General features: G+C 37.1%; 1 protein-coding gene across 3 annotated transcripts in view; it reads right to left on the reverse strand.

Moving 5' to 3' along the window:
• Window positions 1-26,925, reverse strand: part of LRP6 (LDL receptor related protein 6) — a 183,862-nt gene that overhangs the window by 36,027 nt on the left and 120,910 nt on the right. For all 3 annotated transcript variants that reach the window (XR_006709309.1, XR_006709308.1, XM_045465704.1), the window contains exons 8-13: window positions 16,176-16,392; window positions 15,126-15,415; window positions 13,374-13,600; window positions 11,229-11,413; window positions 10,265-10,591; window positions 1,146-1,348 (exon numbers count right to left, since the gene is read on the reverse strand). Coding sequence is in view for 1 of the 3 variants with exons in the window: in XM_045465704.1 (XP_045321660.1) it covers window positions 1,146-1,348; window positions 10,265-10,591; window positions 11,229-11,413; window positions 13,374-13,600; window positions 15,126-15,415; window positions 16,176-16,392 (1,449 nt within the window). In the remaining 2 variants the exon portion in view is untranslated. The remainder of the gene's footprint in view (window positions 1-1,145; window positions 1,349-10,264; window positions 10,592-11,228; window positions 11,414-13,373; window positions 13,601-15,125; window positions 15,416-16,175; window positions 16,393-26,925) is intronic.

A 26,925-nucleotide genomic window follows, 5' to 3' on the forward strand; every position in this document is an offset into this window, starting at 1 on the left:
CCAAAAAAAAAAATGTTTTTAACAAAGCAAAGCAATAGGGAGGTTCTAATGTTCTGTATGAATAAATTATATTTCATTTACTTGGCAACACTGAGATAATATATTCCTTAATGAGGCTATCTCATTTATCTGCTGTGCCCTTGACTGTATAATAACAGCTATAATTTCTATTATTTATCAGTCTGTTAGTCCTGGTCTATATAGTGTAAGGTGCATCTGTAATATACCACTATTGCTAGACCTCTCAATGATCCCTCAACAGCCCCTGAATACATGATCACCTCACCCTTAGTGACATACCAAAACTTAATCCAATCTCCCTAAATTCTAATATATTCAAAATTCAACATCACTGCTGTAAGGAAGACAAATGATTATTCATAGTAATTCCCAGTCTAAAACTGCTTGGCCACAGAAAGAAAGTAAAGTAGTATGGATAACTGTGATATAAACCATGACTGGTATGTAAGCATAGATAAGATATTGATAATATTTTTATTCCCTCCCCTCCCTAGTCACCAAATAATAGCCCCCCCCATCATTAATTTAGTGATAACATATCCTTAGGTGTTTTTAATTTTACCAAGACTGTGTTATATGTTTCTTATCCTCTAAACCTTTTAAAAATAATTAATAATAATAGAACTGTTATTTACTGAGTTTATACATACTATGTAACAGATAATGGGCTATGTGCTTTACATTGTTTTCAGCTAAAAAGTTCCTAAGAATCTTAGTGAGTAACACAGATAGATCAAAACCAAGGTCTATTTAATTTCAAAGCTTCCAACACTCCATGTAAATGAAACCATAATGGAAAAAACTAAACAAACAGATATGAGTGGCAGTAACAAAGTTATTACCAACATACGAACTAAGTTTTCCTTATACAATTTTTATTCCAACAGCATTATCAAACAATTAGGATCTTTGATAATGATCAAAGATCATTAGGAGGAAAAAAAGCTGCTAGGTCCAGAATTTCACATTCTTCTCTCTCTCTCTCTCTCTCTCTCTCTCTCTCTGCGCGTGCGCGCACGCACACACACATACACGCATGCACACACTCAAGAATTAAGTAAAAGAGGATGGTTAGTCCAACTATACAGCAAAAAAAACAGAATTTGAACTGAGCCCTGAATTACCTGGCTGCCATCTTCTTGTGCTTTTCGGATCATGTTTTGTCGTGAGTCAATCCAATAGAGTTGCTTGTCCAGTGGGTCATAGTCAATGGCCCGGACATTCCGAAGGCTGTGGATGGGAAGGATGATGTCAGGGCTCTGCTGTTCATCAATCACCATGCGGTTGATGGCACTCTTCTGACTGAAGAGTAGGAAAGTAGTTGGAGCTTAAAGAAAGAAAAGAGCAAATTTTAAACACAATTACTCTAAATCTTGTATCACTCAAAGATCTGATCGACCTGTTGTCTACATTTCATGCAAAACAGACAGAGATGTTCAAGAGGTAAGACTGAGGACAAAACCCTCTGGAATGTCCCTAGAAACTCTCCTCAAGGTGATACTAATGAGCACTATGCTATCAAACCAGTTATGAATTTACCCAATGACAGGGGGTATTATGTCATAACCCTAGCCTATTTTGTTCCATTTTGTCCACAGTGTCATAAAGGGAGACTTGATTTCAATAAAGCATTTGATAAAGATATCAAAATTCTCCTTGTGTGCCAAGTGAATAATCCTACTCTTCCATAAGCTATTCTGCGGGTGGCAGGAAACCTGGGTTTCCATAGGTCAAAGCAGAAATTCCAAGAAAGGTTTTAGTATCAGCTCTCTCATTATCTACTCACTTGATCATAACTAAGTCACTGAACCTCTCTGGGTCAAAGTTTGCTCAACTCTAAAATAAGGTTACAGCTATTTTGTCCTGCTCATTGAGTTCCTATAAGAATTTTACAACATATATGAAGATACTTCAAGAATGAAGGGTGCTGGGTGACTCAGTTGGTTAAGCCTCCTACTCTTGATTTTGGCTCAGGTCATGATTTCACAGTTCGTGAGTTTGAGTCCCGCATCGGGCTCTGCACTGTGAGTGTGGAGCCCGCTTGGGATTCTCGCAGGGTGCCTGGGTGGCTCAGTTGGTTGAGCGTCTGGCTTAGGCTCGGGTCATGATCTCAGTTCGCCAGTTCAAGCCCTACATCAGGCTCTGTGTTGACAGCTCAGAGCCTGGAGCCTGGCTTTGGATTCCGTGTGTCTCCCTCTCTCTCTGACCTTCCCCCACATTCGCTCTGGCTCTCTCAAAAATAAACAAACATTAAAAGAAATGTAAGGGGGGGCGCCTGAGTGGCTCAGTCAGTTGGGCTTCCGACTTCAGTTCAGGTCATGATCTCGCGGTTCATGAGTTTGAGTCCCGCAGGGGGCTCTGTGCTGACAGCTCAGAGCCTGGAGCCTGCTTCAGATTCTGTGTCTGCCTCTCTCCTTGCCTTTTCCCTGTTCATGCTCTCTCTCTCTCAAAAATAAACATTAAAACAAAATAATAAAAGTAAATTTAAAAAATAAACATTAAAAAATGTAATAATGCATTATTGTCAATTATACCTCAATAAAAAAGTGTAAAGTATTATATAAATGTAAAGTAAAAATAACTACTGTTAATTATATCAGTAGTAGCAGTAATAAAGTTAGTATTAATAGAAATTAAATCTTCATGGATTGCAGTTACAGGTTTTATTTTGCATTGTGTGCATGATAATTGCAAGGAAAGCCAGTAAAAATGTCTCTCTCTCTCTCTTGCTCTCTCACACATACATGCACACACAAAACTAGTAATAACAAATGCTTTATACTCATTATCTCTATCTTCACAAAAAACTTTGTATTTATATTTTTACCAAAAAAATATATTAATCTGATATTAAGTTGATGTCCTAAATTTATGAAATGGGGAAATGCAACAGAGACTAACCCTCAGGACTAAGACACTGATTACTATGCAGGAAAACATCTAGAAAACAACAGCATTTGGGGCGCCTGGGTGGCTCAGTTGGTTAAGTGTCCAACTCTTGATATCAGCATAACGGCTCAGGTCATGATCTCATGGCTGAGATCAAGCTCCACTTGGGATTCTCTCTCTCCCGCTCTCTCTGCCCCTCCCCTGCATATTCTCTCACTTACAAAAAAAAAAAAAAAGAAGAAAAAGAAAAGTAAAGAAAAGAAACAGCATTTCACAGTGCTACCAACAACTTCAAAGTCTAGTAAGTATTTTGAAAATCTTCATTAAACCATATATAAAAATTCCACAATTATACTCCAGTCTCTTGGTATTCAGTCATCACCTAAATCCAGTAGAATTTTGTGCTTTTCGTGGACATAAACATAAATGGCCAATCTAGAAGTCCTTGCTTAGGAGGACCTAAGCCCCATTCTTCACGATTCCATCATGTGTGGTTCCCTGGTTTACTTTACATTTATACCCAAATGTACATTGGCTTAATTTGAGTTTCCCAAAGAAACTCATTGGTACTCATAAAGAAACCTGGTATTTACAACACTGAAATTCTTTTTTTTTTTTTTTTAATGAAACATAGTTGACAGACAATGCTACATTCACAACACTGAAATTCTGCTTTGTGTAAATTCTTCACCAGCTAGAAGCCCATACCTAGCTTGGAAGATTTAGAAAGTCTCCCACTGGAACCCTCCATTATCTGGAGTCAACTCCATCACATACTGACTTAACAACTTTTAGCAATTTTAGTAGAACACATACACTAGGTAGTAAAAATATATGTCACAACAGGGTAGCTTTTTTTTTTTTTAACAATTATTTTTTGGCAGTACTGCTTTCTTGTAACTGAAGAAAAAAGGGGTGGGAGGGGGGCTCTAAACTCTTAAGTTTCTGACAGAATAATCACCACTTATACTAAGACATACAATGAAGCTTAGACTCCAGAGTTTTAGTTGCCAACTTTTCCTGCCTGGGAAACAATTAATCAAGTATATATTTGGCCCCTACCATGTTTTACTGGGCACTTGCTTTTTTTTTGAGTCAAGTTTTAACCTTCAATTAGATTCTACAATTAGGTGTTTTAGAAACGTAGATGAAGACAAAGTCAAACATGGCTTCAAATAAATGCTTGTTTTGAAAAGTCTACATATGACATTAATGGAAGCTGATGTTGTCACTTATTTCAAGGAAGACTTGATTCTGTCATTCAGTGCTTAAAGTGATAAAGAATATGCAATTTTGTAAGTCCAAATCCAACCTAATTTATGTAACCTCTAACTCCCTCATCTCCTGCAGAATGGTACTTTAAGGAATTGTCATACAGACTGTCTGAGCTTTACATTGTCACAATGAAGACAGATGAGATGTTAAGTAGGAGGGAGGTTTTCAGCTCCTTTTGAAGGCACAATTGTTCACCTGCAGCTTAAAGGAAGGCCATGCTCTTGTGGAAGAACTTCATAAACTACAAGGCCAACAAGCCCATCACCTCTAACTGTGCCACTTGTGCCCTGTGCCAAGGGCATGAGTAGGGACCAAAGTCCAGTCCACACTTCATTAGCCAAGCCATGCACCTGTGTGGCTGCAAATGCTGAAAGGAAACCATTTTTTCCTGATTTGCACAAAGGTGCCATAGAGACCAACCACCTCAGTACTGAACAAGGGATTACACAATTTGGCTTCTTGTTTCCTCCCTGACTTGATCTCTTTATTCACTCTAATCCAGTGACACTGGCCCCCTCGGTGTTCCTCTAACATGCCAGACATACTTCTTCCTAAGACCTCTGCATTTGCTGTCTCTTTTGCTTAATAGTTCTTCTCCCAGATATCCACATAACTCATTTCCTCACCTCCTTCAGTTCTTGACATAATGTCACCTTATCAGTAAGGAATTCTCTGATCAGTGTATTTAACATTGCAATTCTCCTCCTCACCCTTTCTTGCTCTTAATATTTCTCCAAAACATTTATCTCCATCTAACCCATGATATAGTTTACTTACTTGGTTCACTATCTGTCCCACTGGAATATAATCTCCATGGGAGCAGAGACTGATGTCTATTTCATTCACTGCTACATTTTCCACTGGCTCAAATAATGCCCAGTATGTAGCAGACACTCAATATATATTCATTGGAAGAATAAATGAATAAACACATGAAAAAACAAGCATTAGATTACAATAACTAAGGGGCAGCCCTGTAGCCACAATTTTGAAAGAGAATAAAATTATTTCAGATTAATTGGGAAGGAAAACAAACAAATGTTTATTTAGGACCTCCAACATGTCACTCATCATTCTAGATATTAATCCCCAAAATTATCATCTCCATTTTTAGGTAAGCAAACTCAGAAAGGTTAAGTATTTTCCCAAGGTCACAAAGCTGATAAGTGGAAGAGTATATGTATCTTTCCAAGTCCTCCCCTGCTTCTTCATTCTTTTATTTTACAATGATTTCTTGAATCATTACTACTCACCAAGCATTGTTCTAGGCACCTAAGATCAGTGAAAAAAACAAAACAAAACAAAAACACTACTTCAGGGAGCTTATGTTCCAATAAACAGACAATAAAAGCAATTAACATAATTAAGAAGTTACAGTATATAAATATTAGAGTACATAAATTACATACGATAACAAAGAATGATAAATGTTATAGGAAAAAGAAAAAGTACAGGTAAGGAGCACTGGCAATGCTAAATAGGGTGGAAGGATGATTTGCCATTTTAAAAGGGTAGATCAAGTCTCACTGTGTAGGTCACAATTAAGCAAAGACTCAGAGATGAAGTATATCCATGTAAATATTTGCAGGAAAAACATTCCAAAAGGTGATAAGCAGCACAATAATCCTGAGGTGGGAGTAACTGGCATATTCGAAAACAACGAGGCTAGGGTAGCTGTGTCATAAAGAGAGCAAGGGGAGAACAGTGAAAGCCACGGTGAAAACAGTGAAAGCCAAGAGAAGCAAAGGGGGAGGGATGCAAAGTGAGGGGTACGGATCATGTAGGAACTTGTAGCCCATTATAAGAACTAGGTTTTTACTCTGTGTGAAATGGGGAGCCATTGTAAGGTTTTGAGAAGAGAAACAGCATGATCTGATTTAGCTTTTGAAACACAGGTCAAATATGAAAAGATGCTCAACATCATTCACCATCAGGGAAATACAAATCAAAACCACAAATGAGATACCACCTCACACCTGTCAGAATGGCTAAAATTAACAACACAAGAAACAACAGGTGTTGGCGAGGATGCAGAGAAAGGGGAACCCTCCCACACTGTTGGCGGGAATGCAAACTGGCACAGCCACTCTGGAAAACAGTATGGAGGTTCCTCAAAAGTTAAAAATAGAACCACTTTACGATCTAGCAATTGCGCCATTAGCTATTTACCCAAAGGATACGAAAGTACTGATTCAAAGGGGCACACATGTCCCAATGTTTATAGCATTATATCAGCAACAGCCAAACTGTGGAAAGAGCCCAAATGTCCACTGACTGATGAATGGATAAAGAAGATGTAGTATATATACAATGGAATATTACTCAGCCATCAAAGAGAATGAAACCTTGCCATTTGCAACAATGTGGGTGGAGCTACAGTGTATTATGCTAAGCAAAATAAGTCAGAGAAAGACAAACATCATATGATTTCATCCATATGTGGAATTTAAGAAAGAAAACAGATGAACATATGGGAGGGGGGAATAAAAAGAAAGAAGAGAGGTAAACAAACCCTATCTTAAAGATAAAGAACTGAGAATTGATAGAGGGATGTGGGTGGGGATTGGGCTAGATGGGTGATGGGTATTAGGTAGGGCACTTGTTATGATGAACACTGGGTGTTATATGTAAGTGATGAATCACTGAATTCTACACCTGAAACCACTATTGCACTGTGTGTTAACTAACTAGAATTTAAATAAAAATCTGAAAAATAAATAAATAAATATATACATACATGAAACACAGGTCAAGGAGTAAATTGCCCACAATGTTGGAAAAGTATCTAAAGGCAAGCACTTTGTGATAAATTTCTCTCATAATCTGCCTTGGATTCTAATATATCTCTACACAAATATTAAATGGTACTAATTATAAAAAGAGGACACAACAGGGGCACCTGGGTGGCTCAGCTGGTTAAACACCTGGTTCTTTTTTTCAACGTTTATTTTATTTTTGGGACAGAGAGAGACAGAGCATGAACGGGGGAGGGGCAGAGAGAGAGGGAGACACAGAATCGGAAACAGGCTCCAGGCTCTGAGCCATCAGCCCAGAGCCTGACGCGGGGCTCAAACTCACGGACCGCGAGATCGTGACCTGGCTGAAGTCGGACGCCCAACCGACTGCGCCACCCAGGCGCCCCAAACACCTGATTCTTGAATGTGGCTCAAGTCATGATCTCAGTTTGTGGGTTTGAGAGCCCCACATCAGGCTCTCCTCTAGCAGCACAGAGCTGCTTTAGATTATCTCTCTGCCTCTCCTCCACTTGTACTGTCTCTCTGAAAAATAAGTAAACTTAAAAAAAAAAAAGTACACAATAGAAAGCCACTTGAAGCACTGTTGATCTATCTCCAAAAGGCAGCCAAAGACAAATACGGGGACTCTCGGCACTGATTCATCAGGCCTTCACTCAGCAACTAATATGCACAAATATAAGCAGTAAAAACAATAATGATCTCAAAGGGTCTTTCCATATTCCCCTTGGTTCCATTCTCCATCGTTCATTACTCCTATTTTTTTCCTTCCATTCAACGTCAAACTTCTTGAAAAAGACAACTACCCCTCTCTCCCTTTCTCCATTCACATTCTGACCAACTCTAATCTTTAACCATTATTTCCCTGCAACTAATCTCTTTAGGGTTACTAATCACCACCTTCTTCAAGAATCCAGTGGACATTATTTTAGGGTTCACCTAACTCAGCCTGTCAGCAGCATTCAGCACAGTTCTCTGTTTTGGAATAATCTTATTTCTGGTGCCCCATTCTCTCCTGTTTTTCCTTTTCCCTCTCTGGATGCTACTCTTCAGTGTCCACTGCAAGCTCTCCCTCCTCAGACAGAATTCCTTAGGTTACCAGACCCCTTCCTTTCTCTTTAACAGGAGCCGGCAAACTGCAGCCCACAGCTATATCTTGCCCTGCTGTCTGTTTTAGAATAGTTTATTGGAATTCAGACACATTTTAAAAATGTCTTGTCCATGGCTTTCATGCTACAGTAGACAGAGTTGAACAGGTATGAGAAACTGTATGACTCACAAAGCCTAAATGTTTACTCCCTGGCCCTGTACAGAAAGTCTGCGAACTCTAGCTCCATACCCTCTCCCTAAGTAATCTTACCCATTTTAATACTGGCAATTCCAAAATCTATTTATCTTCAACCTCATGTCTCCCCTCTTCTATCCAACTATCTATTAAATGTATCTATGTCAATGTCCCATGGGGAAATCGATATAAACATGCCTAAAATTAAACTTCTCACTCTAGTTTTCTCATCTCCTACCTACTTAACTACTCAAACCAAAAATCTAAAAGTCACCCTTGCCTCCTCTCTCTTCTTCTTCCTCACGTACAACCTACTGTTCTGTTCATTCTAGCTTCAAAATATACCTTCAATCCATCAGCTTCTGTCACCACTGCCACGTCCCTTACCACATCAGTCTGCCTGACCTCCCTGCTACCACAACTCTCTTCAAATCCATTCTACACAATAATCAAATCATGTTATACCTTAATTTTCACAGCAACCTTACATGGTAGTTAATATTATTATTCCCATTTTACAAATGAGAAGTTTAAAGCTTAAAAAATTTATGTGACTTTAGTAAAACTCAAAACTATTATGTGGCAAAGACTCCATTAAATCATTAAACTATAAACTTATATTCTTTTTCACAACTGAAGACTTGTGTCACAACACACTGAATCCTTTCCTATGTGACTTCTTATACTTTCAGTCACAGAATAAAGTAATTTCAATAGTGAACTGAATAGTTAATAGCTATTATTATTATTATACACATCATTTAATATTTTATATTATTATATGTTAAATTTAAACATTACGTTTATATATCATGTAGAATAATATATATTTATTTTATACTTTTTATATATGTTTTATATATTTTTGTATATTACATTATGTCATATATGTGACTAATTGAATAATTAATAGCTAATCCAATATCCTATAGCAGTTTTGTTACCATCCACCCTAGTGAACCATAGCCTATACTTCTCTGACATGAATTTACTCTTTCCGGTCGAATTCTCTATTTGTTTATCATATCTAGCAATTTGCTCTTGTCTATCCATCAAGACATGGGCCTTCACATATACTTGAGTCCTAAACCAGGTTTCCCCAAGCCAACAATGTTTGTTACACATTATGTTTTGATGTCATTAGCACAGTGTATGTGTGGTTAATGTGTATTTAATATGTAATATGTACTGCTAATATTTTTTTTTCAACGTTTATTTTTGGGACAGAGAGAGACAGAGCATGAATGGGGGAGGGGCAGAGAGAGGGAGACACAGAATCAGAAACAGGCTCCAGGCTCTGAGCCATCAGCCCAGAGCCCGACACGGGGCTCAAACTCACGGACCACGAGATCGTGACCTGGCTGAAGTCGGACGCTTAACCGACTGCGCCACCCAGGCGCCCCTGTACTGCTAATATTTAAATATCAGCAGATATTACAGCCAAGAAAAATCTGGATGAATGCAGAAGATCTGGTAAATCCGCTGGAATTAAGTAGTGACCACCCACAATGCTCAGAGCATGTGCCCCAGATATTTACAATTCTTTTACACCAGGATAAATTTACATGAAAAATATGCATTTTCCACCTGGCCTCTTATTTGCTTAAATTTTTTATCTTTAGTCTATACTATGAACTTCAAAGGACAAGGAGGTTGTAGTTTGAAAATTTTCTTTGTTTTACTGTCTGTACTTTATAATAAATATAACACGAATAAGAAAAATATAAGTTCTTAATAGCATGCATGTATGACAGTCTGTCTCACTGAAGCTATGCAATTGTGCACTAAATATTTAAATGCTCAAAAGTAAAAGACTTAATTTTTTCTGCAATACCAATTTTTCCATAACACCAACTGGCTATCATCAAACAGTTAAGTTACAAAAACGTGCATTTTTCCATCTTTAGTCCTTCTCTTTTGTTAAATGATCAAGTCTGAACTTCTACAACTTGTTAGCTCTAGAAAGAACATGAACTACAGTGTTTTCAAAATCCTGCTTTCTCCTCGAATTCTAGTTTGCACTGGGGGAGACACAGCTTACCACTACAAGTCCTGTTGTCGGCGTTAAGAGAGTAGTGGGCAGGGCATCCACAAACAAAACCCCCAACTGGCACAGCCAAGCAGAGGTGGGAGCAGTGCCCATTGCTGGAAGCACACTCATTCCACCCTGCCTGCCGAGAGGAGTGAAAGACGAGGATGTCCATCACATAATCCAAATGGCCCTGGATGATGGTGCGGTTTTGGCCACTGGTTTTGTTGGCACGTTCAATGCTGCGCCGGCTCCAGTCCGTCCAGTAGATGTAATCTTGGTACTGAGTTAAGCCAAAAGGATGAGGCAAGTCATCTGCTATAACTTCCCGGTTGAGTCCTGTTTTCAGAAAGGCAGTAGACGGGAAAAGCAGAGGCATGAAACATGTGAGAGTAGAAGAGCCTTATTGGCCAAAAGAAAGAAAGTTGTAACATATAAAATATTACAGTTGTAAGCAATTTAAGATAGAACAATTTATTTAACAGCAATTTTAAAACCAGACCAGTCCTCTGAAATCAATCCATCTGCAGTCTGACCCCATGCCTCAAACTTATATTCTTGCTATAAATCACTGAGTTTGTTTAAACTCCAAGTGGTCTGTTTTGACTGCAGTTTTATTTTCTCTCCATAAGGGTCTGTAAGTTGAACTTTTAGTCTTCCTTCCATAAAAAGATGGAAATGCATATACTGTACTTTACTAGTACAAAAAGTCACTTCAGGAATATCTAGGGAGTTACAAATTCCACTACAAGCCCAACAATAATGAAATTTCCACAAAGTAAAGAGATGTGAATCCAAGAACCTGGCCCACTATTAATAATAATAAACAGGATACAATGTCAGAGCATCTAGACATTCATAGGAAGTTCTGTCAATAGTATCTAACCAATGGTAAACAGCAGTCACGGATTTTTGTATAGAAAGAATAACATACTATCTGTGTGGATTAAAAAAAAAAAAAAGGAGTACAGCTTACCAAGCATATTTGAAGATTCTATTAAGTTGGTGTCCAGGTCAGTCCAATAAAGCCTCCTTTTAGCATAATCAATAGTTAGGCCATTTGCCCGTCCCACATTTGGAACTAACGTAGTACGTTCACTTCCATCCATGGCAGCTCTGTCTATCTTAGGTTTTCCACCCCATTCAGTCCAATACATAAATCTAAATTCAAAATAATAGATATGTAACAGGTCACTTTTGATTATTTGGGAAAAAGGGTCATATTCATGCATGGTAACTAAATAAATTTAAAGAAAATATACATTAAATCAAGGAAATCGGTAAAGCAAAATCAAGGCTATCATTCTTTCAATTATTTTGGCACCCTCACCTAAATATTTTTTCTCATATCCTAAAAAGGAAGTGAGTCAGCTTTCTTTAGTCTTTCCAATGAATTTGTTCCATCCAAAACCCAGAAACTGGAAACAAACTAATGATATCCATACTGCAGCACTTGCATTTATGCAACTAATATTCAAGAAGATACCAAAAAATTAAAGTTCTGGGCTCAGAATCTGATTCACTTCTGCATAAAATATTTTTGTATCTTTACATATTTCTGAATACAAGTAATTTGAGGTTTAAATTTTTAGACTTATTTTTCAACTTGTATAATCAACTCTCCCCAAAAACAAGTTGCAGGAGTATATCAAAGGTAAAAATTAATAGTCTTTAAATGGAACTAAAAAGCAAAGTTTGAAATGTATTTTGTCGTGCAGTCCAAGGGAACATACTATGTGTGTATGAGCAGTGACTCACCCCCTTACTGTGTCGGCTGGGCACTGAACACTACTGCTATAATCCCTGTAAAATTTTAGAATACTTTCTTGCTTTTATATTATTTTTCCAAGTTTTTCACATTAACCTCAGAGCAGCCCCACAGTATAGGCTGTTTATAGGTGTAAAGAGGCCAAAGCAATAAAAGAAATGTGAATGATCTAATTTCTTCAACTCCATCACATGGCAGGGCTAGAACTAGAACCTAATCCCTAGCTAAGTACTTTTTCAACTAAACTAGTAAGGTGCTAGTTTTGAAACATTCTGAATACTGGAACTAGAAAAGCACTCCACATGCCAACTCTCATCAAATACCTGAGGACAGACATTTACTCATCCGTCTGTCAGCTGATGGTTGACTTGGTAGCAATGCATGAACGTGCTTTTCTGAAAATTAAAGTTAGTCTTGGGCTTTGTTTGCATTTGTACTTGTCAGCTGACAGGCACGTGCACACAAGAAGCAAAAACAACTGTGAGACAAATGTCACAGTTGCTAGCAGCCAAATAAACTGTGGAGTCCTTAGTCCCAATTATTAAATTTATCTGTGTGGTAACTAATGCTTAGAGTTAAGATCACCGTAATCCAACCACAACATGTCAGCACAGAGAAGCTATCTTTGCTCTGGCCTTCTAACGAGATGGAGACTAGATAATAATGGAATTAATGTGATTTCAAGGATCTATTTTTAATTACAGGTATGGTAAATATGTTTGTATGTTCACACTGTTAACTTCTGCTTTTAAAAGTAGAATTATTCTTCAAATTTCAGATTTCTTAGCTGTTGGCTTTTTAAAACTTGCTACATCATGTAAGAGGATCACCTACCTTTGAAAAACGTCATGTTGTAAATAAATGTTTTTTTAATCGAAAACAGTTTACCATCTCATATCAAAGTTTCTCTAAGCTTTTAACAATGATCAAACTAATTGTCCACTTTGAACTGATGAATATTCTAAAATGGAACTTTTTAAAATGCAGCTATTTCTTAGTACACGGCATTATTTCAGTGGGTTTTAGATCCGGTTTAACTTCAGAGAGGGTAAAGCAAAACGCAAACGATACCTTTAAAAAGGCTGTTTATTAGCATACAAATGGGATCGGTAATATTTAATTACTAGTCCATCTCACCAATCTTCCTTTACCTAATGTTAATAATGGCAAAAGTAAAATACAGCTAATAATTAGTTCTAAATCAGTGAAATCTCAACTAATGGGTTTTAAAATAAAGCCTACCTATGGTTTAGTTACCAGATTCTTAGCATTATTTAAGACATCAAAAATACAATCCATAACGAGGCTATGGGCAACACAGTTGCAAAGAATGCATACATAAAAGCTGTTTACCCTTCAGCAGGGTCCAGTGCAAGAGCTCTGGGACTATCTAGGTCTTTCCAAACCAAAACTTGTCGGTGCTGCCCATCCAACTTTGACACCTCAATTCGATTCGTTCCTGTGTCTGCCCAGTACAAGTTCTTCCCAAGCCAGTCTACTGCCATGCCTTCTGGATAATCTAAGCCAAATTCCACCACGTGTTCCAGTGCACTGCCATTCATGAAGGCTCTGCTGATGGTCTGCAAGAATGAGATTAACAACAAAATCACATGGCTTAAGTATAAAACACTATCCAGAAAGAAGAGTTCTGGTTTTCGTTGGGTGCGAGGTCCGAAGCATAGTTTCTTAATACAATTCATGTATTTTACAAGCACAGAAAAAGCCTGATGTCAATGTCTAATAAATGCAACTGTGACCTCAGCTTTAGTATCAAGCCGAGGAGAAATTTTTGTAATTATTCAGGACCAAAAATTTACTCAAGTAAGACAGTGGAATGACTTTGCTTTTAAAATCTATTAGTAATCAAGTGAAAAAAATATGGCCAGAATGCTGTAGACTTGTAACTGGTAGTCAACTTCCTGAAGGTTCCTGAGAGTATGCCATGTCATTGTGTCAATCTGCAAAGATCTCAACAACCTTATACACCATAAAATGTACATAACCATTATCAGATTATTGCCACTGCAGCTCTGAGTTCCCAAAATTTCAAGCCATTATTCAAGTCATTAATAATGGCTGCTACTTCTTGGCAAGCACTACCTTAAGTACCTTGTGTACACATATTTTCTCATTTAATCTTCAAAATAGCCCTGCAAGATAGGCATTATCTCTACTTTCAAGATGAGGAAAACTTAGAAGGCCATACAATACAAGCCAAAATATACTTATTTTACTTCATTTATTCATTCATTCAAGTTAAAGATTTTATTGAACACCATTAGAATCCAATTCTGGCTCCAATACCCCGTGATTTTTGCATATTAAACAAATTTTACACAAATTATATGAAATAGGCCCAAAACAATCTAGAAGAAGGAAAGATTATTCTCCAGATTTTCTGTTCAGGAGCTCCTCCCTCTTACTGACTTAATAGTGCTTTTCAATATTTATTTTAGGAAAAAGAAAATAAAGGCATATTCTAACTCATAACTGGCATTTTCTACCTCAGCCAGACTACAGAATTGTATTTAAAATAAGTCAAGTCTCGGGGCGCCTGGGTGGCGCAGTCGGTTAAGCGTCCGACTTCAGCCAGGTCACGATCTCGCGGTCCGTGAGTTCGAGCCCCGCGTCGGGCTCTGGGCTGATGGCTCAGAGCCTGGAGCCTGTTTCCGATTCTGTGTCTCCCTCTCTCTCTGCCCCTCCCCCGTTCATGCTGTGTCTCTCTCTGTCCCAAAAATAAATAAACGTTGAAGAAAAAAAAAAAATTTTTTAAAAATAAGTCAAGTCTCTATAACTCATTTACATGGGACTTCAACTGCTTACTCTTTAATTGCAGAAAATGTCACTCATTATTCTCAAATGGAATAAAGCAGAGGTAGATTATGTCTTGCAGATTTAGAACACTCAAGCAAAGTATCCTGTATTTTAAAAAAAGCACTTAATTAAATATGGAATGGACCTCCTCCTTCCTTTAAAAAGTTAAGGGCTTTTGTTGAATTCTGCCTATTAAACAACAAGGGAGAGTGATCACAGCATGAAGACTCGAATTTTAGAACCTCTCCCTTTTAGTCTTTGGTTTTAACATTTCAATTCTTTTAAGCTAACCTTGAGTGATATATCGGTCCAGTAAATTCGGTTGTCTGTCACATCAAAATCCAAAGCAGAAGCTTCTTTGACACCAGTGAGAGGAATGGCCACGTTATTATTGTTAGTTTCCAAAGAAATTCGCCTGATATCTGCTCTCCGTGAAAACAAAAGGAAAGCCTCTGGGACAATGCAAGTCTTCATGTCACTGATGAGTTCAAAGCCAATGGGGCAGGCACAACGAAGGCCCTGAGGCCTATATAGGCAAAGATGGCTACATCCCCCATTTTCCTCTGCACAAGGGTTGGAACCTAAAAAATATGTTAATTATAAAAGGATACAGAAAGACACACACATTGACACAATCAACATATTTTCACTTTAAAATGACTAGGCATGTGGTTCACAAAGACCTATGATTCTATCTGCTCCAAAATATAGTTTCAATCCTAATGTCATAAATACCATGAAGATTAATAGGGAATAAAAAGCCAGGGGCAGTGATGCAGGCCTGTATTCCCACCTACTCAGGAGGCTGAGGCAGGGGGAATGCTTGAGCCCAGGAGTTCTGCATTGTAGTGCATGCACTTTGCTAGGCCAGCCCTCCACACTAAGTTAGCTTCAATGTGGTGCCCTCCTGGGCACGGGATACCACTAGACTACCTAAGGACTGTGCACTGGCCCAAGTCAGAAACGGACAGGTCAAAACCCCCTGCTAATCAACTACAAATAAAGGTATGCAAATACTTTCCTTTGTACCCACAGTAAGCTTTAAAATAAGTTACATTATTCATACAATAGGACAGAATTCTTTTAATGAAGCAGGTGTGTGTGCATGTGTGTGTGTATATATTTAGCCCTTCAAGTCAAACTATGTAGCCAGAGTACTAAGCCAACATTCAAAAGGCCCATTTCTTGTTTAAAAAAAAAAAAAAAAAAAAAAAAAGAATTAACAGATAAGTTCTATATTCCCTCAAAACAGCAAAAATTTACACTGCTGCTTGATAAACCACTATCTCTAACTTGTCTCATTCTTGGCATCCATCTTTGAAGGAATTTTTAATTACTTACCAATGATTCGATGAACATTTGTGGCCTTTAGGCCCATGAGATCAGGAAGTTGATCTATGATGATCTCCCTCTCTGCACTTCGTTTGTGTACTCTTTCGATGCTACGCCTCTGCCAGTCAGTCCAGTAAACATAGTCACCCAACAGAGTAAACCCAAATATGTGAGGAATTTTGTCTTCCACCAGTACTCGTCTCCCAGTGCCATCAATATTCATAACCTTCAAGTTTAAGTTTAAAGACAAGAGGAAAAGATGTGTACTTATTCTTCGAATGTATATAAAATGACAAATCCAACTGCCTGTTGTATCAAAACTGAAAAGAGTCATCTTAGTTATTTTTATTACAATGCTTTCACAAAATAACAACATGCTAATTTAACAAGAATGATTTAAAATACTCAGTATAAGCTCATATTTTCCCTCTATTTCTCTATCTCTTATTACTCTTCCTTCTAAAAATTCTGGCAATATTAGCCTTAGTATGTATCTCTTTTATTAAGTGCCTTTTAAAAATTAAAAATACAGTATCATTACCTTAAATTTGCTTTTACATTTGTTTTTACATTATAATGTACCTTCATACACATCATTTTATTATATATTTTCTTTTATAACATACTTTATTTTTCCTGAGAGTTTTGTCTGTTTTACATCTATAAGGAAACAGAGATTCACAGAAGATCACACAGCTGAAAACAAAATGTCTTGTTTAGGACTCCTTCCACTTATTATACTTTTTTATTTTATGGTTTTGTTTGAAAATTTTTTGAAAGCCCAAGATAAAAGGGCTCTCAGAACATCTCTCAGTCTCTTAAGATTATAATTATAAATGTATCTGGAGTTTACAACACTCTCTGCAACTAAGTTTCCAGGAACTGGGATGTACCTACTGTCTCCAACTACCCCATTTTAGCAACATTATTAAATTCATTCTGAAACTCTCATAAACTCAACAATTTCTGTACAAGTGGCATCTTTTCTGTCCCTGACATTCCAGCAACATGTATTCATCTTCTGTTCTGAAAGATGGAGTCAGTCTTCTAAAGCAAAAACTTGGAAGTCCCCAACTGAAACCATTTCTACCATTAAGTGGCCTGTGTGCCAGGCAAACTGGACTTCAGAAATGTTATTCTGGTACTAAAATCATGTACATACATGCAAACAGTATCTTCCCTACCCTCCTACAAACAGTATTATGATTTATGCAAGAATTAATTTTTTTATCCATAAAATTAGTAGGAAATAGTCCATATAAGTCAATACTGTGATTGCCTAAATGGAATGACAACCAGATGTTATCTTTATCTCTCCTCTCTAAAATTTAAAAACTCTTGCTGACCTTCCAAGAACAGTCAAACCTTGAAAACAAAGTACTTAAAAAATTGAGTGAGCATAACTGTGCTATATCCTTGCATTTTCATGGGCAAATATCAATAAATATTTCATTTATATCTGACAGAAGAGATGATAACTAAATGTTTGTGTGTTCATATCAGATACAATAGAACTTCCATTAAGCCAACTGTTTAAATCTTTATTTAATCTTTGTTTAAAAAGAGTATTTTTTAAAACATAGTTTATTTCTTTTATATTTATTTTTGAGAGAAAGAGAGGCACAGAGTGCAAGCGGGGGAGAAGGACAGAGAGAGGGAGACACAGAATCTGAAGCAGGCTCCAGGCTCCGAGCTGCCGGCACAGAGCCTGATGTGGGGCTCGAATTCACGAACCATGAGATCATGACCCGAGCCGAAGTCGGATGCTCACCCAACTGATCCACCCAGGAGCCCCAAAAAACATAGTTTAAAAGAATACTATCCTAATTCCTACATTAAACACTGCTTAAAGTTAATAATTTCTCCTTAATTTGACACATGACTCTTGACTTTTTACATTTATATTTTCTTGCAACAGATCATTCCTGGATATGCTTTATGATATTTATATCTTAAGATTACTTTGGTGTTTAAGAGCAAAAGGACTGAGCAGAGAAAAAGGGTCAATAATTTGTTTATGTATCTAACTAGAATGTGACCTCTAGAGTAGCAGGAACCTAATTCATCCATTTACGTGCCTGCCACATCTACTGTTAAAGAGTCTGACAAAGAACTCAATAAATATTTGTGAAATAATTTTTAAAAAGAGATAGGTTTCCTAAGACACTCACTCAAGAAACCTTCCTAAAAATGGAAATGAAAATTTAACATTATCCTCAGATTCTACAGTTTAGCCATTTGAATGAAAGGTATTCTTGCCCAAATTTTAAATCCATGTAAAAAATTTAAATCCATGTAAGAAAAAAATCCACACTACTCCCTACTTTTGGAGAATGGATACATTCCTGAACCCTCCCTAAAAGCAGAGCTCCAAGAAAGAATTTCTGGCCCCCCTGTATTATTGGAAACTGTGATCGGAGAGAAAAATCTTTCCTTTGTAAGATGTGTAACAGAAACATCTTTATTCTAGGTAGGGAAAGTTTATTTTTTAAAACTCTGTACTTTTATTTTACCTCCATCCAGAGGTACTCTCCTCCAGAGATTATCTCTTGACTCTAGCATCTTCTCCTACCCTTTCATGAGAACTTCCTTTTAGTACTATTTCCTTCCTTCCCAAGGATCTTCGATATCTCCCTCTTCATAGGGTCCTTTTTTCTGCCTTTATCACAACACAATTTCTTCCAACTTAGAAAGACACTGTTTAAAAGTTGAATGATTCTGTTTTTACTGCCACATTCTTTGAATATGATCTCTAACAGCTGCCTCCATCTCTTAAGATTCATTCCCTTACTCTGCTGACTTCCAAACTCTGACTCAGATGAAATAAGTCTACTGAAATGGTCGGTGACTACCTCCTTGCTTTCCTCAGTTCTTGTGCTCTTTTGCCGTATTTTTTTTTTTTTTTATTTGATACTCTTAAACACCCACTGAAACTATGCACTGGATTTTCATGGCACAGTATGACCTTTTCCCTTTTTCTATAGCCAGAAAGGCTTTTTATCTCTTCATTTTTACTGGTTCTCCCTTCCTTTTTCAGACCTGGTTGGATATTTTCCAAGGTTTCCTGAGTTCTCCTCTGCAAATCACCTTTAGACCATCAAATCTTGCAGCTTCTGTTATCTTATGTAAAAATAAATACACGAAAAATAAATATGTAAAGTTCTAGTCTAAGGTCTCATCAGTTTCTACTGCAGTATTTCCAACTGCATCTCCTGGAAAATGTACCACTACGTCATCTAAAATGTCATATACTTAACAGTGAACTTATGTTCTCTTGTTAGGGGGAGTTCACCATCCAATCGAAGAATTTCCAACACACAGTGCTAAATAGTATGCACTGTACCACCCTAAAATACTACTTCCTCACCAGCTTCTGGTATATTAAAATGTCTGACTTGATTTTCTTCTAGTTTCAGTATGATCTTAAATCAATTACTCTGCATTATCTTACATTTAATAAGCTAACACTAATTTTGCTGTACTATGCCCAAATACTGACCTTCCTGTTAAGATTTGTTTCCTCATCTAAAGGCACACACTAAATGCCTAATATCGAACTTCTTCATAAAAATAAAATTTACGGGCACCTGGCTGGCTCAGTTGGTTAGCATCCAACTTCGGCTCAGGTCATGATTTCACGATGGTTCAGGGGTTTGTGAGTTCAACCAGTGTCAGGCTCGCTGCTGACAGCTCAGAGCCTGGAGCCCGTTTCAGATTTTGTGTCTCCCTCTCTCTCTGCCCCTCCACTGCTCATGCTCTCTCTCCCTCTCTCTCAAAAATAAATAAACATTAAAAAATGAAATGAAATGAAATGAAATTTAAATTTCTCCTCCAAAAACATTACAGGATCAACCAACTCTTTCTTTCAGTTGTGTTAGCCTACAACATTTCTGTTCATTCTAATAAGTGAACAACTTAAAAGATGGCTGCATAAGTATGAATTTGGATAACAGGCAAAAAACGGAACTGAAAATCACAGTGGGAAAAATAACAAAATCACAACTCCAAAAGATGCTTTTAGTTTACACAATTAAGCGTCTTCTATTTAGCGGTGACTCTCCATTCTGCTCTCTAAAAATCTCTCATGATTGGCAAACAATGTTCTGGCACAACTAGACAGACTTAGATTTTGAATATAAGTTCTAAAACTCACTGGGTACCCTTAGGCAATTTCTCACCGTAAAACAGGAAGAGAACTTGTAACACTGAATTATTTAAGAATGAAATAAAATAATGTTAAATACGTAGCACAGTATCAGTTGTGTAGATGCCCTGCAGATGTTGGTTCTTGCCTTTTAAAATTATTTCAATAAATACCTTAGTACCTCCCAGTAAATAGTTACATTTAAATGGCTGTAACTAATTGATTAAAATGTAGTGCTTCAAAATAAAAACTGATACATTAATATAAAAGAATACGTGGAAATTGAAGACCAAAACAACCACACTGTCTAGCAGAAGAATAAAACAACAGAATAAAACAGAAGAATAAAAACAATAGAAATAAAACAGAAGAATAAAACAGAAGAATAAAAACAATACAGACCTTTCTATATCCTGGCAACTAGTGGAAAACTACAGGGCTGCAGCCTTATTCCCATTTCCAACCCCCAATTTGTATTGTTTGCTTATGCCACTTAGATGTATATAACCAAAACAGCAGATAAAAAGGAGCAAACAGTTTGACAATTCGATCACAAATATTTTTGCTGCTGTACCGGATCCTTGCTCCACTCCCCCAGCCCCAAATCAAACATTAACAAACACATCTAATGAAGGCAAATCGCCGTGAAAGACCTCATGAGGAATACTAAGAAGTTTATTACAGGGCCTCTTGTAGCTAAGGGATTACAATTTAGTTGAGGAGGTAAACTGTATTTACATTAAAACCATACACATATACTCCTCTCTGGCCTATATCTTATCAAGAAGTATAGGAAATAGAGGAGCTCAAATCCATCTTGAAGAATTAGAAGAATTTTGACAAACAGAAAAAGGGTTTTTCAGAATAAAAGAAGTAACACATGTTAAGACACAGTCAAGGATGCCTTGAGTGACTGACTTTGAAACAAATGCTTTGAGGCAGAGAGAACACAAAAGGGACTCAAAGGAGACAACATTAGGCAGATAGATACCATCCTATGGCAGGGGATGAGACTTCAGGATGAGACCTATAGAAAACAAGATACTTCTGAGGGCACTTTAAAGGAGAGTGATATGACAAAATTCTGTTTTGGGAGGACCTCATTTACTTCTGTTACTGTGTTCAGATTGTGCTGAAAATAGTCATCTTAAATATAGAATTAGGGTTAATAAAATATTTTCAATTACTGTGGGATGGTAATAGAGGTCCAAATCCCTTATCTGAGGCTTAGGGCCAGCCATATTTCAGACTTCAGATTTACTGTGAAATTTAGAAAGGTGAACACAACGCACATGGCATATCACCTCTGCCTGGCTTCAGGGAGCACTTGGTTGCCAAACACATTAATATTTTTGCAGCAAAATACATATATATTCCCACAAAAAAGGATAAATAAAGACTACGGATAGTCTTACATTGCTTCAAGTCAGGTTTTCCACCAAATGAATTAACGGAAATAAGTTCGTTTTGAGAGCTTTTTCGATTTCAGAATTACACATAAGGGATTATAGATTAGAAATGCTTTGGTCTAGGCCCTTGTCCAAACTGGTGTTTGGATCAGTGTTAATGCTGCTTTAAGTGCAAGCCAGGGTCTCAGGAAGAAGAAAAAAGGAGCAAAGAACATATTTAAAATAAGAGGTTTTTAGCAACATCTGTCAGAACAACAACAACAAATGGTAATGAAGGTCTTACAAAGATCTTTAGCACAGTGGCCAGGAACTCAAATACAGTTTTCCTAAAAGCTACAACTAAGGATTTTGTAGCTTTACCCACTAGAACATTAGTCCCTTTTAGCTAATCCTTTTTCTTTCACTTTAAAAGCAAAAACCAGAAGTTCCCCGCCCCCAGGGGTAGAGGGGAAGGAGGTAAATAAAGTGCACATTAAAGCTAGATACATCACATCTATTTCCACCTAAACCATGTAATTAAGATGTGCTAAAGATTTTTAAACGAAATTTTAGAAGCACATTGTTTCCCTTAATTCCCTATGTTTCTTGTAGTTTTTATAAGAGGACTGGGTCTAGAATAATACTGCCCAAGAGAAATATTTAAGCCCCACAGGTGAATCATGCATTGTAATTTTAAATTTTCTAGTAACCAGATTCTAAGAAGTAAATAGAAACAGGTAAAATTAACTTTAATACTGTATTTTATCTAATCCAATATATCCAAAATATTTTTATTTCAACACGTAATCAAAACTTAAAAATTTATTACTGAGGGGCACCTGGGTGGCTCAGTTGATTAAGCGTCTGACTTTGGCTCAGGTCATGATTTCATGGTTCCAACCTGTGTCAGGCTCTGTGCTAACAGCTCGAAGCCTGGAGCCTACTTCCAATTCGGGGTCTCCCTCTCTCTCTCTTTCTGCCCCTCCCCCACTCACATTCTGTCTCTCTCAGTAAAGCCACAACAGTGAAATGTCTTCCATTTGGTCTTTACTTCCTCTTCAGCTATACTATACTTAAATCCTAACATAGGTTAAAATTATTTCAAAAAATGATTTCTGATGAAAAAATTTAATAGAATTCTACTTTTTTTTCCCCAGCTTTTATCACATTTCCAAGTCCACATTTCAAAGAACTAGCTGAGACTTGAAAGAGCAAGGACAAAGGCCTGATTCTTTGATTTCTTTTAGGTTATCCCAATATTTAAGTTTAATAAGATAATCCATATCTGCCATCTCCTTGGCTCTCCCACTAAGAGTATTCTAGATTGACCATGTACTAATAATAATGGTTAAAGATGGTGGTTCATGAGAATCTCTGCTTTATGTCTGGTATTTTTCATAATTAAAAAATAAAGAAGGGAGGAAAGATAAGGTGCAAGTCCAAGGGTACTTGAATAATAATAATAATAATAATAATAATAATAATAGCTGTCATTAACAAATGTTATCACTTTTGTTGCTGATATGATGTGGAAACCAATTATAAGAATCCCCTGAAGAGATTAAGGGATCAACAGCTTAAACAAAATCTGATTGTGAGACTTTACATCTAAAGAACCATATATTTCTCTTTATACAGAGTCCAATGATTACTTTCTGAAATCCGTTTCTTTGCATTACTTTTGCAGAGATGACACTTCCATTAGAAAATGACATCTCCCATGGGGCGCCTGGGTGGCTCAGTTGGTTAGGCAACCGACTTCGGCTCAGGTCATGATCTCACAGTTCATGAGTTCGAGCCCCGCATCGGGCTCTGTGCTGACGGCTCAGAGCCTGGAGCCTTCTTCGGATTCTGTGTCTTCCCCCCTCTCTCTACCCCTTCCCTTCTCATGCTCTGTATCTCTCTGTCTCGCAATAATAAATAAACGTTAAAAAAAAAAGAAAGAAAAGAAAATGACATCTCCCCTAAATACTGTGCTTTTATCAGCTATACAATCTCTACTGGACAGAAGCAACACAGTGAAAAAAGAACATACTGCTTCATCTCAAAGAAAATCACTATTATATTTCTCATACCAACAAGTTACAGTTTGAGGCAGGTTACTAGGTTTGTAAATATGGTTTTAAGCTTCTTATGTTTAAAATAACAACACAAATCCTGGTTAAAGCTTGCTTGTACATTCTGAACCCAGAACAAATGAACCATTTTAAGTGATTCCAAAAGATTACACTTATGCTTTCAAGGTGGAGCCAACACTAATTAAATCTGGCAACTCTTGACGGTGTGCTTCACTGTATTACCTCAGAGTGGTTTAATTCGTTACACTGAAATTGGGCTTCTGTCACTTCTAAAATCTACCTCCAAATCTGAACCAGAGTCTCTAGTGGTTTCAACTGCTTCAACCACATTGTGGTAGGGATTTAACTATTCTGAGGCATTCCCAAATATTACAAACCGCAATGAGAATATAGACTACAACAGGAAACAGATGTGGGTTAACCAGAATAGCTCCACAGAAAGGAGGTAATAGCAAACCTTCTATAGGTATCACATCTGTTTTCTTGAGCAGTTTCATCAGCTTATTAAATGTCAAGACCGGATTACCCATAAATTGGGAACGCAGCCAGTCTATTACCAAAGTTGTTGCTATGCAACTCCACTTGACTAGACACGTTCAAGAGATAGAGGGGCGCCTGGGTGGCGCAGTCGGTTATGTGTCCGACTTCAGCCAGGTCACGATCTCGCGGTCCGTGAGTTCGAGCCCCACGTCAGGCTCTGGGCTGATGGCTCAGAGCCTGGAGCCTGTTTCCGATTCTGTGTCTCCCTCTCTCTCTGCCCCTCCCCCGTTCATGCTCTGTCTGTCTCTCTCTCTGTCCCAAGAATAAATAAAACGTTGAAAGAAAAAAAATTAAAAAAAAAAAAAAAGAGATAGATGACAACAGGACAACCAGGTGCCCATCATAAAATGAGCTAGAGTGGGAACATTATGACATCCTAAAAGAGAAATTTAAGTTATGTTCACAATGAACCATTCCTCTTCTAATGTTCCAGCCAATGTCTAAAACAAGTAGTGAATTAAAATTTATATATAAAGAAACAATATACCTCATTGGAGGTTCACTGATAATAGGGTATAAAACAGAATTTCACAGAAGTGGTATTTAAAAAAAAAATGGAATACAGATCTGTGGAAGTAACAGTTCAATCATGCAGATGCTCACGGGGAGAAATGCTTTGAATCTAGTAGGGGAAGTAAAGAGATGTCATGTACCTGTGTAAGAGAGCATAAGGGCAATTACAGTGTTGCATTAAAGCCTTTTAACCTAGTTTAAGATTTGTGTCTCGGTAAATACAAGTGATTTAAAAAAATTTTTTTTAATGTTTATTCATTTTTGAGAGACAGAGAACGAGTGGGAAAGGGGAAGAGAGAGGGAGACATAGAATCTGAAGCAGGCTCCAGGCTCTGAGCTGTCAGCACAGAGACCGACGCGGGGCTCAAACTCACGAACTGTGAGATCATGACCTGAGCCGAAGTCGGATGCTCAACCGACTAAGCCACCCAGGCGCCCCAATACAAGTGATTTTTAATGTGAAAAGAGAAAATATCATAGTTTCATTACATAATTTTATTTTTTCAAGGAGTCATGTTTAGAATATTAAACATTTGCAGTTAGTATGCTCTTACAGAGAGCTAAGAATTGCTACTGTGGCCAAAGCTTTCTAAAGCCAAAATTACTCAGGAAAACTAGAAAGTTGAAAACAGATTTTCAGTTGAAGGCATTATTATGATCAACACAATACCACCTTGGTCAATTCTATCAATTGCTTCATGAGACACTTTTAAGAGTCCCACTGTCCTAGGGCCTTCCAAAAACCCTAATGCAGAAAACATTAGCATGTTAACAAGGGAAAACTGTTCTCTTTCCTCTCATTCTTTTCAAGCACAACTAAAATAAATTCTATTTGGAGTCTGAGTAGAAATAATAATCAATACCTTATTATTGAAAGGCAAATTACTCCAGTATCAATGAGCATGCCTTATGTCCAGATATTGTTTTTTCATTTTATTTTAATTTTTTAAAGTTTCTTTTTTTAAGTAATCTTTACACCCAACATGGAGCTCGAACTCATGACCCCAAGATCAAGAGTTGCATGCTCTTCCAACTGAACCAGCCGGGCACCCCCCAGATACTGGTTTTTAAATACTACCCTTCATTAAAAAGAACCATGGTTCTTTGGAGTAACAGTTGATTCCAGGGCTGAGGCAAGAGAAATATAAGATAAAGCTGAATATACTGTTCTTCCAAAAAAGTCTTTAAAATTATGGGGGTTGCTTGAAAAATTAAAAATAGAATCACTATATGATCCAGCAATCCCACTTCTGGGTATATATCTAAAAGAACTAAAAGAGGATCTCAGAGATGTTTGCAATCCATGTTCACTGCAGCATTATTCATAATAGCCAAAAGGTTGAACCAATCTAAATATCCACTGATGGATGAATGGGTAAAGAAAATGTGGTGCATACATAAAATATTATTCAGCCTTTAAAAATAAGGGAGTCTTGTTATATGCTACAAAACAGATGAACTGTGAGGACATTATGGTAAGGGAAATAAGCCAGCAACAACAAGGCAATACTGTATTATTCCACTTATTCCACTAGATGATTCCACTTCAGGTATCAAAAGAAGTCAAACTCTTAGAGAAAGGCAAGTTAAAATGGTGGTTGCCAGGGCAGGGGGAGGGGGGAAAAGGAAGCTGTTTGGAAGAATTTCAGTTCTGCAAAATGAAAAAGTTCTAGAGATCTTGCTGTACAACAGCGTGCATAAATAATTAACACTACTATACTCTCTGCTTAAAAATGGTTAAAATAGCAGATTTTATATTAAGCGTTTTTGTTTTGTTTTGTTTTGCTTTTTACCACAATTTAAAAAGAAGAGAAGGACGCTCATGAAAAGGACATAGGAATCAGCTTGAAGGAGCTCCTAATGCCAATTCTGGGATTTTTGCAACAATTTAATGATAATAATGAAATATTACCTTATAATATTCCATAATTTTATAGAATAAAATACATATCCATGATTCCATACTAACATATATATATATATATATATATGAAAAATTGAATAAAGGGGAGAGAACAGCTCTTCCTTACAGAATTCCAATTAATAAATATAATAGGAATAATGGATATTGTATCAATGTTAATTTCCTGGTGTTG

This window comes from Leopardus geoffroyi, chromosome B4 (assembly GCF_018350155.1).
Source record: "Leopardus geoffroyi isolate Oge1 chromosome B4, O.geoffroyi_Oge1_pat1.0, whole genome shotgun sequence".
In the NCBI taxonomy this organism is placed as follows: Eukaryota; Metazoa; Chordata; class Mammalia; order Carnivora; family Felidae; genus Leopardus; species Leopardus geoffroyi.